Consider the following 14,051-nt stretch of genomic DNA (forward strand, 5'->3'; position numbering starts at 1 on the left):
GTTCGTAAGTTAGTAGAAACAATTTTAAACAGAAGTGAAACTCCTCTGATATGTACATCAACTGCTTCTTTACATGGCAAGGAGTGTTAATGAGATGTTGCAGCATGCTACAAAGAGCTACCAAAAGAAATTGGCCCAGTGTGGCTCACCCTTTTTCCTTCTGTGAACAAAGTCAAGCAAGAGATGACAGGCTCTTGATACTCTGCCATGAATGGACTGCAGAACACTGCTTGTTAAAATGCAAAGTCCAGGAGGGAGGAGAAGTTGGCATCCACATGAAGGAAACAGCAATGCTCATAAACGGATTTTGATGGTGGAAAACACATGCACCCCATCAAAGATTATTTCAACATGGGATATTGTCCCCTTTAGTCTTCCTAAATATGAAAATACACGTATATTCATAAAACATTTGAGGAATGTTACCCCTGTTTGGTGGGTCTGTCAGCTTAGGAAAGCTTTAGAGAAATTTGCCAAAGCATGGGAGTGGGAAACACCCATCCTCCAGATTTGGGGTAAGGGTGTGAAACCTGTTTACATGTGTGTGTTCAAATGTGTGTATAAGAGAGACTGGAATCAGAAACCAAAAGATATTGATTTTGTCCTTGCAGAGATCCAGAAGCAGTTTGCACAATAAATGGGAGAAATGAAAAATGATGTTGTAGCAGTTTAATCAAGTGGCTTTAAAAAAAATAAAGATAGGGATTATTTCTCTATAAAACACTCTAAAGTCTCACCAAGGGACACTTGATGTTATCAGGTACATTTAAAAGGAAGAAGTCTCAGAAAGATAATGTTTCTGAAAAGTCAGTGGCTGCAGGACATTTGCAAACCATAAATGATTAAGAGATGGAGTTTAAAAGGCAGCAAATTTCCATCCCTTCCTGTGGTGCTCTCAACTGAAGGAAACACATAGGAAGGAGCTTTAGGTAGGTAAGAGCTGAGACTTGGGGTATGGGAAAAGACTTGTCACTTGCAAGAGTGTTAGGAACACCTCAAATTATATGATATAAATATACCTGAACTCCTTGGGTCCAGCTGAGCCACGGGCAGCACGTGCTGATAGAGGGAGGAAGAGCAGTAGGGGTTCAGTGTCCTCAGATTGCTGAGCTGAACTCCTTAAATAAAACACAAGGCTGCTAAATTTTTCATCTGTCTCTCTCAAATAGAAGTTCTTAGTCTGACAGCTTTTCCTTTGCATTCTTAAGTATTGCTATTTTAATGGCAGTATTTGGTCCTCAGCACCCTGACTTGTACTTTGGGTTTTCTCTGTGTGCCCTTGGGGCTGTCTTTGCTAAGGGAGCTGAGATTTCCCAAAGCTGCTTGCCAGAACTGACCTGGAATTTTCCAGTAAGTCATCATGACATCAGGAAATGCCACTTTGTGAGGCTCAGGATATTTTCTGAAGACATACTTCACAGCAATGTTTCATTCTAGAAAAAGAAAAGCAAACAAACAAAACAGCATTTTTCTTATGTTAAAGCAGAGTTGTTTTATTTAAGATTTTACAATGAAATGCATTTATCCTATAAGCATGAAAAATGCAGCAAAGCATTTCAATAAATATTTCTTTCATGAACAAGTTACAGAGGTTCTTTTGTCCATTTTCATTATGGAAAATATATTTAAGCTTGCAGAATTTGCTGTGAAGGGGGAAATCCTTTTAAAGCCAGCTTTGTTTTCTCTCTCTGTGCTGCTTTGCTTTGGTTTATGTCTTGTATTAAAGAGATGTTCAGCTGTGCAAGAAAAAACATTTTTCTCAATTTATGGTTGACTTTTTGATTGCTTAGACTTATTTGCTGTATGATATCTTTACAGTCCAGGTTTTGTAATCTATAACTTAGGTGTACAATACTTCACAAAGATGCAATGTAGAGTTAATACCCTATATATGGGATGAGAGGTGCAGTTGAATTTAACTGTTGAGTCTCCTAAAAGACAGCAGGACTCTCTGGTTTGGTGTTTGAATCTGGAAGAGAGCATCTCACTTGTAAAATAGTCAGATTTAAACAGAAGCTTCTCAAGGGCTGTTGGATTGCTTGATTTAGGCCTCTTGGAGGATTTTTCCTTTAAAAAATTCAGACAGTATATTTTGTAGTACAGGCCAGGAGAATGTCTTATGTTCCTGTATAGGTTAATTTGCTGGGGACTGGGATTTTGCTCAAGGCCAAATGCCAGTGCTCCCACCACTAAATGTGCATTCAGCTCCCCTTAAAAGGTAAACCCCATGGAAAACCCACACAAATTATGAGAACTGTTATGAACTGAACCATGAATTTTTAATATTCAGTTACCCTGAGGTACAAGCTAGAGCTTAAAATAAATTGTTTTATATTTCATACTCTGAGTGGTGCATGCAACAATACATGAAGGGGAATGAAGGTTCCAAAGTACACTCTGCTTTGGGTTAAACAGGACAGTTTTACAATCATTCTGGAGACAGAATTGTACCAGGTCTGTATGTGGGCACAAAATCTGGTGGTGCCTTTCAGTGCCTGTGTCTGGTGTCTCAGCTCCTGCATGATCCAGGGTCCCTGCACAGCACTCCAGCTCAGCAGGACTGCACTCCTGCCTTCATCAACATGACAAGGAGACTTGTGGTGGGTTGGAAGCTTGACAGGGATTCAAGTGTCACTTTTCACCTGAATTACAATGACCTTTTCTCTTCCTCCCCAGTTTTCCAAGTTGAAACATCTGCAACTTCCCCCAGCCCTGCTGCTTCCTTTCCCTGCACACCCTGTCCTGGCAGCAAGGATACCCTGCAGCAAAATATCTCCCAACACTTGGGTTCATGAGAGCAAGCTGGAGCCAGCTCAGTGCCTCTTTGGCTGAATCTGTTGTCCCATATTTTTGCCACTCTAGCACAGGATCATCTTCTGCCCAGTTTAAGAGCATCCCACACTCAGGTGTCAAACTGCCCCCAGTGGAGTGGGACACCAGAGGTGCTGGGCAGCATTTCCCAGAGACAGGAGTGAATTACAAAAGCCCTGGAGAGAAGAGCACCAGTCCCACTTCAGCACTATCTCCACAGAAGTTATGAACAAACCTGATTATCCCTCACTCTTCCTCAGAGTACTGCAAGCAACACTAGAAAATATTCTTGCACATAAGCACAACCTCAAAGTGATTTGTATTTCATTTTGAAGAACTGAAGCACCTAATTCTACAAGCATTTTTGCCACATACAAACGGGTTTTTCCCCTTGCCTGATGTGTTATATTTGATAATGGAATCCTTCCTTTGGTCAGAGGAGACATGGCTGTTGCCAGTGCTTTGAAAAGTGGATGCAGTGGGGAGAGTGAGCCTTGCAGGGACTGGAGATGTTTAGCAGAGGGCAAAGAGCCTCAGGGATGATGTGTGACACTCAGTAGCCTTGTAGGGACAGCACAGGTGACATATTTACCTCTAGTTCCCCTCCAAGGGAGCAAGGTGTGTTCTGTCTCCTACTGCATTTGAGTGCTGCCTTCCTTTAACCATTTCACACGGGATTCAGAGTGTATCAGAGGAGTTGTACAGATTTGAATGCTCTCATGCTTGGCCTCATTCAGGTTAGCAGAGGGGGAAATGTCCCACTGATGTTGTGATGACCAGGGGTGAGCCCTGCAGGTCACAGTGCAGGGACCAGGGTAGTGCTGCACTGGCACCCTCAAAAGGCTCCTTCCACAGCTGGATCTGGGGCAGATGCTGCCAAATTTGTAAGGCCCAAGCAAAACTCTTTGTTTTTTTTAATCAAGAAAAGGTAACATTGGGAAAATTTAAATCATCTTCAGGAACTGCCTTCCCATTGATTTTATCAACTAAGAATGAAAAGCACATTAAGCATAACTGAATTATTCTATGACTAGTGTTACTAATAGATCTCTAAAAAAATTGAGTTTGCTTTGAGGTAATAATAATTGTACCTGGTACTGGAGATGGAGCACACAGAATTCACATTGAAATGCTGGAGCCTGCTAGGTATGCCTATAAAGCAGGAAGAAAGTTAAAACAGTGAAATGGAGAACACACAAACTGGCATGTAAACAGAATATCAAGTTATTTCAACAGAGGCCAAACCAGAGATCCAATATTACAATGCAGGTACAGAAGAAACTAAAATTTTTGCATAAAAGCTTCTAAATCAGCTACTGCTTCACTGAATATACACATTTTGGTGTGCACAACTCATGAATGTACATGAATACAAAAGGCATTTAGGTCATTACAGTATGTAAGAAATTATATTAATTCTGATCTTCCAGGGTTTGACAAAGTTAATTTTTCATACTTGGACAATTTTGAAGCCTGAAGTGCAGTGACAGCATTGCCCAGGGTCTGGCTGGAGAAAGCTGGGCAGAACCTGCTGTGCTGCCAGCCTGGGGTGCAGGAGAAGGGTGGTGCTGGGGGGTGTGAAAATGGGGAACCCTCCAGTCAGGGTGCCTGGTGTTCCCCAGGGATGTGCTGCCCAGGGATGGAAGGCTTTCCTCCTCCAAAATAGACCACATTACTGTGTTTTCTTAACCAAAAATAAAACTTGCAGCAGGAATTTTGCAGTGTACCTGGTCCATTACTTCCAAGAAATGATATATGCATACAGATATATTTATTTGCTTTTAATTTGTAATTTTGGGAGGGGTACAGAGAAGAGTTCAGAATTACTATGTGGTTTAACAGCCCCAGATTTCCCACATTTCATTCCCTGATTGTAACATTGTATGTAAACCAATTTTGTTCAGGATAACTTTGACTTAAAATAAGCCTTATGATGTGTATGACAAATTTAAAAATGTTCTTCACACTAGGTCAGAAATTAATTTTTGACATATTCTTGTAGTAGCTTTCAGGAAAAAAATGTGAATAGCTGAGAAAACTGTCCAGGTGAAATCCAGCTTAAATCTGTGTACTGATGGATAAACCTGTTGTATTCGCCTTGATGCTGTTTGCCAGGAGTTCTGGGGTGCCACTGAAATGTCTGTCTCAGACAAGATTGTAGCAGGTAAAAACCCAATTAAAATATATGTTGCAGTGAGTTATTTTAAGGTCCTCAGCAGTTCTAGGTTGAAGTCATGAGGGATTTCAGGCATTTTCCACCTTTAACACATTTAAATTCTCTATTCGTGACTCTGGTACCAACATCCATGTTAATGTAATTTCTTTGCAATCAAAAACTCACTGCCAGAAGCCTGACCATTTAAATGAGTGTCTCATTCACCTCCAGAGGAGTGCAGGGCTCAGTGATTTGTCCCTCCTGGAGCTTAATTCATTCAAATAAATGTAAATCACTATTTTATGTTGTTTGGTCAGGGTTTATAGATGTCAGTGTACACTACTGAAAAGGCACATGGCAGATATTAAGGGAGGAATCAATGAGCTTCACAGAGATGAGAACAGGCAGGGTTTGGTTTTGGTTTATCCACAGTGCTGCACTCAGTGCAGCTGTTATTGATTTTGATCCCACAAGTGTTTGACCTCCTTTGTACAGCACAACTTGTCTATATTTTACAGCTGATTTTTTTTGCCTTGTCATTCATATTCATATTCCATTAGTATGCTACTTGAAAAAGATAAATCAATGCAGTTTGTTAATTAAAAAATGGGAAATCCTCAACCTCTAACCCTGAATCACTAAGCTGCTCTCATGTGTCTGTGGTGACCAGAGTGGCCTGACCCTGCTGGTAGATGGCAGTGAAACAACTGGGGATCATGGAATCATGGAACTATTTAGGTTGGAAAAGAACTTTCAGATCATCAACTCCAGTTGTCAATCCAGCACCCCCAAACCATGTCCACAAGTGCCACATTTCTGTGGCTTTTAAGTACCTCCAGGGATGGTGACTCAGACACTTCCCTGGGCAGCCTTTTCCTGTGCTTGGCAACATTTTCAGTGAAGGAATTTTTCCTAACATCCAATCTAGACCTCCTGTGATTCAATTTGAGGCCATTTCCCCTTGGCTTATCACTCGTTACTCAGGAGAAGAGACAGTCATGGGGCACACTACTTGTGCAGCCGTGGGGCAGAGCCTCAGCTGACTGCAGGCTTACAGTCAAAATACATTCCTGCATTTTTAATTTGTGTATATATATTGAGAAAGGGAAGAGAAAACCTGCTGACCTGTCCAGTTTCACCAGACCCAGATCATGTAATTTAATTCCATTTAATCTCTCAGTCAGCATCAAATTGTGTGTGTCTCCTTCCAGCCCTTGGCCTGCCAGCTCTCACTGTACCCTCTGTGTAAGAAGGTAATGGAATAGAGAGCTTGTGTCTCCCTTGATTCCAGCTCAGTGCCATGCACAAGTTTTGTTCTTGCATCTGGTGATGATGGTGCATCAGGCAGGCTGCTCCAAGGCCTGCCATTTTCTGTTTTCCTTTCCCTGCTTTTAGCCTTGCTGATCAGTGGGATGGCTGGATGAGAGGGACCAAAAGGACTGCAGTCCTGCTGGGCCAGGGGCAGGTGGGTATCCAGTGGGGCTGACTGCCAGGAAAGGGCTGGGGGTGGCAGGAGGCCAAGGCTGCTGCTGGAGAGTGAGTGACACCTGTGAGCCACAGGGGAAAACACAGGAAAAACCTGCTCTGGCTGGGTCTGCTGGAGCCAGAGTGCTGGCAGAGCCTGCTGCTGCCAGCTGGGTGATCTGCAAATGCCCTTGTGGGAAATGCAGAGATGGAGTAGATGCAGTTACAGTGCCATGTCTGAATGAGCATTCGTTTGTTAGTTAGTTTGTTTTTTAAACAATAATTGAGCTGGTTCAGCTAACTGGGTTTTAGGATGCTAAATTGTTGATCTGTTTAGGCTTTCACATATTATAGTGGGAGTTTTGCTCTCTCAAGAGGCAAGTTCATGGAAAAAGCAATATTCCTATGCACAAGAATGGTACCTTCATCTTGTACTATCTCTAGTCAATACTTTTCCTGTTTCTGTTCCTCCCCATGTATCAGTTCCATCAGACTGATGTCAAGGCTTGTTGCACAGGGCAGCACTGACTGAACAGAGCAACAGTGGATCCTTCTGGTCAGGGTCAGTCCATGTGAGCCACAGAGTAAGAAACAAACTGGTGTCTGCCAAGGAGAGCTTAAAGCCTGGGTAGATGCTCTGTGGTTTCCTTATGCTGTCTGAGGAAGTGTTTGTGCAGGATGGGGCAGTGCCACATCCTGGAGCTGCACGTGGCTTGAAACAGTGATTTCCAGCAGTGGCCTGAGAGCTGAACACTCTGCTGCCACCACTACTCTTTTTCTGTTCAGCCAATACACTTTTCTCAGCAAAATATCTCATCACTCTTTTGCTTTTTGAGCACCAGTGGAGTCAGCAGTTCCTCCACCACCTGCCAAGAGCTTTGGCTGTCTCCTGGGAGAGCTGGGCTTCTTTCCACTACAAAAAGTGGAAGGAAGTTAGGAAGTCAGCACTGTGCAACACTGAAACTTCTTATTATAAAACAGGAGGAGACTCCTCTTCTTGTGTTTTCTCATTTATTTTAAAACAGATTAAAAGCTACCACATAAGCCGCTCCCCTCACCAGTGAACGATCTGACTGTGGAAATTGGGTTATGCATCCTCTGGGCAGTGTAGGACCTTGAATGAGCAATGAATGCCCTTTGCTGTCCTCTCCTGTGTGTCTTAGTCAGCTTTTGTGCAGCAGGGGACAGGAAGAAATGCCTGAAGTAGGTCGCTGGACATGGTGGTGCAAAGGCTGCTGCCCTGGGCTGATTGATGAGCAGTCACATCAGGGCAGCTTTCTCAGAGAGCAGTGACAGCCCAGCTCTGAGCTGGGGTGGCTGCTGCCCCTTCCCCTTCCCCCACACCACCCCTTTGGCTTGGAGGGCACCTTAAAGACATTCCAGTTCCAGCCCCCTGCCAGAGGCACACCTTCCACCTTAGGACCAGACTCTGTAGCTATCAGCCTGACAGTCAGACACCCCCTGGTTCCTGGAGCCAGCTGGGAGGGTGTATACATGTTCCAAGAAATATCTCCATTTTAAGAAATGTCCCTTTTTTAAACTATTTTCACTCTATTTTTTTAAATACACAAGCTGTTTTCCTCATCCCATTTTTCCCATGGGGAGCAGGAGGTGGGGTGGCAGGGTGTTTGGCCAAGTGGGAGGCAGGGGGTTTCCTCAGCCACAGCGAGCACCATTGAGGCTCTTTGTGAGGGGTCTTCAGGAACAGAGGGAATTTAATGTAAGGCAAGAAACTTTCCAGGAACAAGTGCTTCTTCAGGCCAAGAGGGTGACAGCTGTTGGTGCAGTGTGGGGTGTGGGTAGCTGGGGGATGCTGGTGTGCTGGATGCTCCCTTGTGTGGGAAGTAGATCAATCCTTGTTGGAAGATAAGGTGGTTTCCCCAGCAAAACTACACACAGAGACAGAACTATCTTCTTTATTATAAAGATACACTATGAGGAACAAACTTGAATGTATACTGAAGCTTGTAATGGTACATGCCAAAAATGTACAGTACTATACATAAAAGTGCATTGTCACAACAGATTAACAGTACATTTCTCTTCCAGAACTGTGGATTTTCCATGTTTTTATTTGATCTCCAAGAGTGGAAGGAATGCAATGGGAATGCAGCCATACACAAACAGGAAAGGATGCAATGGAAATGCAACAGTACAAGAGCAAAGCTAAAGCTCCTCTAAAATTTAAAGGCACTTTCACATGTACATACTACAGATGTACATTGACACAAGTAGGTAACAGTCAACAAGCAGGAAGCTACCAGTACTGCAATTCATCAAACTTGACAGTAAAGGACAATACTGATTGGATTAGGTGTGCAGGAGTTACCCTTTAGTACGCCTGTAGATGTAGCAGTCTTTCCTGTTACATATCCACTTACTATGCTTTAAAGTATCTATAATAACCATCAAACTACACATTAACTGTGTGAATGCACTAAGTGGATGCATTCACTAAATGCACTGTTTCTAATATTTTCTTTTGCTAAACAATTTCTAATAAAAGCATTATGGAGTCCAGTACAGTTATTTAAACATACAAAATTCCCTATGCAATTTAAAGATACAAGTATCCATCTCAATTGTGCCAGGTGGGTTAATTTAAAAATGCTAGACTAAAACTGTATGTAAATGAAAGCTGAAATTCCAGTTTTGTTCCACTGAGTCTAGTAAACTGGGGAACTACTTGAAAATATCTCTGGTCCCAGACAAGTGAGCAGACCCTATTGACCAGCACTGGTCAGCAGCTGGGGCTGGCCTGGCTTGGGCTCTGGCCCTGGCATTAGACCAGGCAGTTCAGCTGACAAGGATGGAGGTTTGCTGACCCATGCTGCACAGCCCACCGTGGTGGATTAAGACTTTGCCTCTAATCTAGATGTGTGTGAAGTCTGTGACTGGGTTGAAAAGCATTTGCAAATACTAGCAATAGTTTGGGGCTCAGAGGCAATTCATGGGGTACTTCTCACACCTGGAGCTTCACATTGCATCACCTGTCTAGAAGGTGTAAACCAGAGCAGGAATAAATCGCTCTTAAATAATAACAAGAAATTACTTCTGTCACCTCAGCAATTATGTCTATCAAATTTTGTCACTACTCTTCTCCTCCTAAACTCAATTGTTTATATATACTGAGTAGTACAACTTCAAGCTTTCCAAAATCCACATCTTACAGAATATGTGGAAAGACAGATCTTAATTACAGCCAGTTGTACTTCTGTAGGTGGACCACAAGTGATTTTTTTCCCCCATGTTATTAATTTAATCTTCTTTTATGGATTGGATGTTTGAAAATATGTTTACAGAAATAATATGGCTTACTGTTGCAATGTGCAAAACAGCTGCAGGTTTAGCTCAAGCCTAACAAAGTTTAACAACAGAGCACTAAGCAAAGTTGACAGTCACCACTCACACAGACATAAGAAAGGACTGATTTCTGTCATTAAATAAAAGGGGAAGTGGAGAGGAAAGGGGTTATGGAAAACTTTAGTCAGCTTGAATCTAGGCAGTAGAAACTCAGCTGCCTGTCCTGTGAGTGACCCCTGCACCACTGGCAGGGGGTAGTCCCTCTTCAGAGTGCCTGTCTCGCTGCCATCAGCACAACTGAGCAAGGCACAGCAGTTCACACTGAGCAAGGCAGGCAGCACAGCTGGGTCAGCTCCAAACTGGGATATTGCAACCAAATCATGCCCTTAACTGAGCAATAAAGTCAATGGGATACTTTTTTGAATTACTGTGTAGTTGATCCCTTTAATAGCCCCTCATGCTCCCTAATGGACCAGGTTCGCACACTCCCCTGAGCCTGGCTTCTGTGAGCTTCAAACAAATTTAGCTTTTGTAAAAAATGTGGTATCAGGGAACAAAGGTCTAGCTTCATGGGATAAGGTACACTATTACAGAGGGCAGCAAAAGGAGATTCTAGATACTATCCTGGAGATGTGCTTTAGCTGTGTCCTGGAATGCTGCTTTGTATCAGTGAGAGCAATGTGATCTCCAGCTCCATCCAGCGCTTGTCTCTAGTGACATTGCCAACAAGAAAGCTAAAACTCGGTGCCAATTATGAGTTGTGAGGGTTTGGTGATTTTTTTTTTTTTTTGTGTCTTAAATAAGAAATGTGGCCTGAGATGACTTAGACATTCCACACAGACACTTAATCCTCACATGCTAAATTTCAGTTCTTACTAACCTGCTTGAGATTTGGTTTGGTGACCCAGAAATGAGAGGCTCCACATCCTCTGAACCCCCTCCCACCCCTTAGTTTTGTGCAGGATCTGTTATTATATAGCTACAGTAAGACTGTGAAGTATGGTACAACGTGGCAAGCTGTTTGTGATCTGTGTTGGTTTTATTACAAATGGTGCAGCATCAAGTTTTCAAGTAAGTCTAAGTTTGTTTTTTAAAACTATGCACAATTGTCCAGTTTTTCATTTAATCGAAACCATACAAAATACAAATGCCCATGTTAATGTAGCTACTTTCAGACAATACATTCAAAAACACTGAAAAACAAAGCCTCTCCAGTTACAAACATGAACAAATGATGTTACAGAGCCCTGACTTCTATTGTTAATCCATCCCTTTCCCTAGCACACCCCAGCTGGGCACCGTGGGTGGCTGAGCTGCCTACATTGTGCAAGATTTGTCAGCTGGACCCTGGGAAGGAGGAGAAGGCCCTATGCTAGGATTTGTTTTTGGAAGAACAATAGGTTTTGGCCTAAGAGCAGGAGGTTTCAGCTGCACTCCCATTCTAGGGGCCACCATGGGCTTGAAAGTACTCATGGTGTCACTGGAAGAACTGGTGCTACGGCGGATCTGAGGCTCGGAGCTCCTCAAAACGACGCTGTGGAGAGGGCTGAGTGACTCTGTGGAGGTGGCAGGGGTGGGGGTGTTCTTCATCTGCTCCAAGGTGTCCAACACCACATCAGGGGCGTGCTTGGCCGAGCTCTGCCGCTCCAGCTCCCGCAGCTCGTTCAGCGCCGTGTTCATGGTCTCCTCGATGTCCTGGGCCAGAGCACAGAGAGCAGCACGTCATTCACCTCGCTACTGAATGCCAGAGGAGCAAGGGGAGGCGGAAGGAAATGCATTCATTAAGTCACCAACCATCCTCTAACAGTTAGGATAGTGCTAAAACCAATTTCCACCAGATGTGTTTGAAAGACATTACGATTGACAGCATGGCACCTTTGGGTGGACATTACAAACATTTAACCTTGTTCATATGAGTGAATAAAAAATAATATTACACCAAAATATGCAAGCCACTTATGAAGTGATTGTCAGGACAATTGATGTTTGCTTAGCAATGTTTTAGTGGTGAAGATTTCTTTCATCTCTTGGGTACTGACAACTGTAAAGATTTTAGTCCATATACTCTCTCTTAGCTAACTGCTCATCTGAAGACTCAGGTCTTCAGGGTCTCTATTCCCTCACTAGTTTCCTAAGGAAATAAAGTTTCTGTGCCTACCAGCTCTTCTCTCCTCTTGTTTCACCCAGTTAAATATTAAACAGAAAAAAACTGTAAGATATTGTCAGTACACATACCTAAGAAAAACCATTTTCTTCATCAGGATTTCAGACCTGAAGGCTAAAATAATGCACCAAGATACAAGTTTACTGCTTTTCATTTGTATTGAGATAAAGTAAACTTAAAATACATTGTGTTCCCTGCCTGCTCACACTGATTTTCATATAGCATAATCAAAATTTGGGTTCTCTCACTGCCAAATGACCATCAGTCTACAAAAAAGAGATAGCTTAAGCCAAACAGAACTGTCCCAGGAAAGTAAATAACTTAGAATAACATGAACCAGTAAAAACATTTGCACTTTCTAACTCTAATACATGGGATCTGACCTTAGCATGCCAGTCCCTTCTATTCCTCTGCAAGCAGAGTTTGAAAGCAAGCATTATCTGTACATTAAATTTTAAAACATGAATGCCAGCGTTATTGTAAAATGTGTTTGCAGTTATAGAGCACCCTCAGGGTGCTCCTAGTAATTATGTTATCCTACCTAGACAAAATGTGAGCTCTGAAGACAGAGGTATCTATTACTCAAGAGCTGCTAACAGCTCAGTACAACAGACCAGTTTGATGATCAGGGTACTTCCTACTCCATCCTCTTCACCTTTTCACTGTCAGGAATGGCACTGGTGACTGTTCACACAGGTGTAAGATGGCCCACAATTTATGCAGCTGCAACATCTTGCACATCACGTTCTACTATACACATCAAATCAACACACAGTATGAATTGTATGAAAACTATAAAATTCACAAGACCCTGGACTGTAAATTTCTACTTTGAATGGCAATGGTCACTACTAGCCAGTCAGAGCACTTTTCTGCTTACCACCATACTGATACATAATTGAACACTAATTACATGCCAATCAGAACAGGCCAGCCTTCAACAGAGCACAGTGATCTACGTACCTGTTTAATACTGTCCCAGAGCTCTGTATGGCAGAGGCAATTTCATTACAGCAGAATGGGAAATAATTTCTTTTTATTGCTTCTGCAATGTTTACCCTCCTTTGTGCTTCTTCTACTCAGGATTGCTTAATGCATCTTCCTTCACACACACTCTGTTTGGAAAGCCAAGCAGGATATTCCCCTGCACAGACCTTCCCACCAGTGCGTGTGCTCTGTGCTGTGTTATTCAACGAGACTTGCTGCTCAGAAAATCAGACTGTGCCATAAAAAAAAAGACACAAACCTGAGCTATTGACTCTGGGTCCAGTGGCTTATGGTCATTGAAACCTGTGTACTGCCCAGAAGATGTGGACCTTCTAATGGGAGGGCTATCAATCTTCTTCAGCGAGTCGTGCCTGCTGATGTTGGTGAGGCTGCCGTGGCCCGGCCGGCGCCGCCGCTCAGGGCTGTTGGCGTTGAGGCTGCGGTTCTGGAGGAGGGCTCTGGGACTGCAGTGAGCTGCCAGGCTGGGGGAGCCCAGCTCCATGGCTGAGTTGGAGAGAGGGTGAGGTGGGTGCACCGGGCAGTGGCCGTCACTGCTCCTGCCTGGGCGTCTCAGGGGAGGCGGAGGTTCCGATCTCTTTCTTTGCCTGCACCAGCGGACAAGTGGTGTTAGAACAAGTTGTAATTACCCAGCACAAGCATGTGGAGTACCAATTACTATATTTGCAGAGCTGTGAGCAGGACTACTGAAAACATGCTCACCTTCCTAGATAGCCATCCGAGTGACGGTCAGTAGGAGAGTTCATGTCCTTTGATGATGACTTGTCCTCAGTTATGGGCCCGCTGCTGGCCTCGCTGTCTGCTTTTTGGCTCAGTGTATCTGAGAAAGTATCATCCCTGAACAGAACACAGGTGGTGAGATGAGAATCAGCGAGTGAAGTGTGACAGAGCACCTTGGCACTCTCAGACTTTAATCCCCTTAAGAAAAGCAGGCACGTTATAAACGCACTGCAGCCCTTGCACATCTCCCAAAATTGTTTATAATCCTTCTGTTTACTGAGCCCTTTACACTTTGAGTGCATGTAAATTCTCTGTAAAGAACTTTGTCAAACATTGGCAAAGCACATGCCCAATACTGCAAAACAGGAGTTATGGGCTGCATTTCCCCAGCTTTTGCTATTCTGAAGTTAAAAGTCAGCAACTGCTACA

The 14,051-nt window shown here is 43.3% G+C and overlaps 1 protein-coding gene across 2 annotated transcripts in view; it reads right to left on the reverse strand.

Moving 5' to 3' along the window:
* Positions 1-8,330: 8,330 nt before the first annotated feature.
* Positions 8,331-14,051, reverse strand: part of SRGAP1 (SLIT-ROBO Rho GTPase activating protein 1) — a 138,199-nt gene continuing 132,478 nt past the window's right edge. For both annotated transcript variants that reach the window (XM_079303560.1, XM_079303559.1), the window contains exons 20-22: positions 13,605-13,739; positions 13,144-13,489; positions 8,331-11,428 (exon numbers count right to left, since the gene is read on the reverse strand). In XM_079303560.1, coding sequence (XP_079159686.1) covers positions 11,051-11,428; positions 13,144-13,489; positions 13,605-13,739 — 859 coding nt within the window. In that variant the 3' untranslated portion in view covers positions 8,331-11,050. The remainder of the gene's footprint in view (positions 11,429-13,143; positions 13,490-13,604; positions 13,740-14,051) is intronic.

The sequence above is a fragment of the Erithacus rubecula genome, assembly GCF_903797595.1.
Source record: "Erithacus rubecula genome assembly, chromosome: 4".
NCBI lineage: Eukaryota > Metazoa > Chordata > Aves > Passeriformes > Muscicapidae > Erithacus > Erithacus rubecula.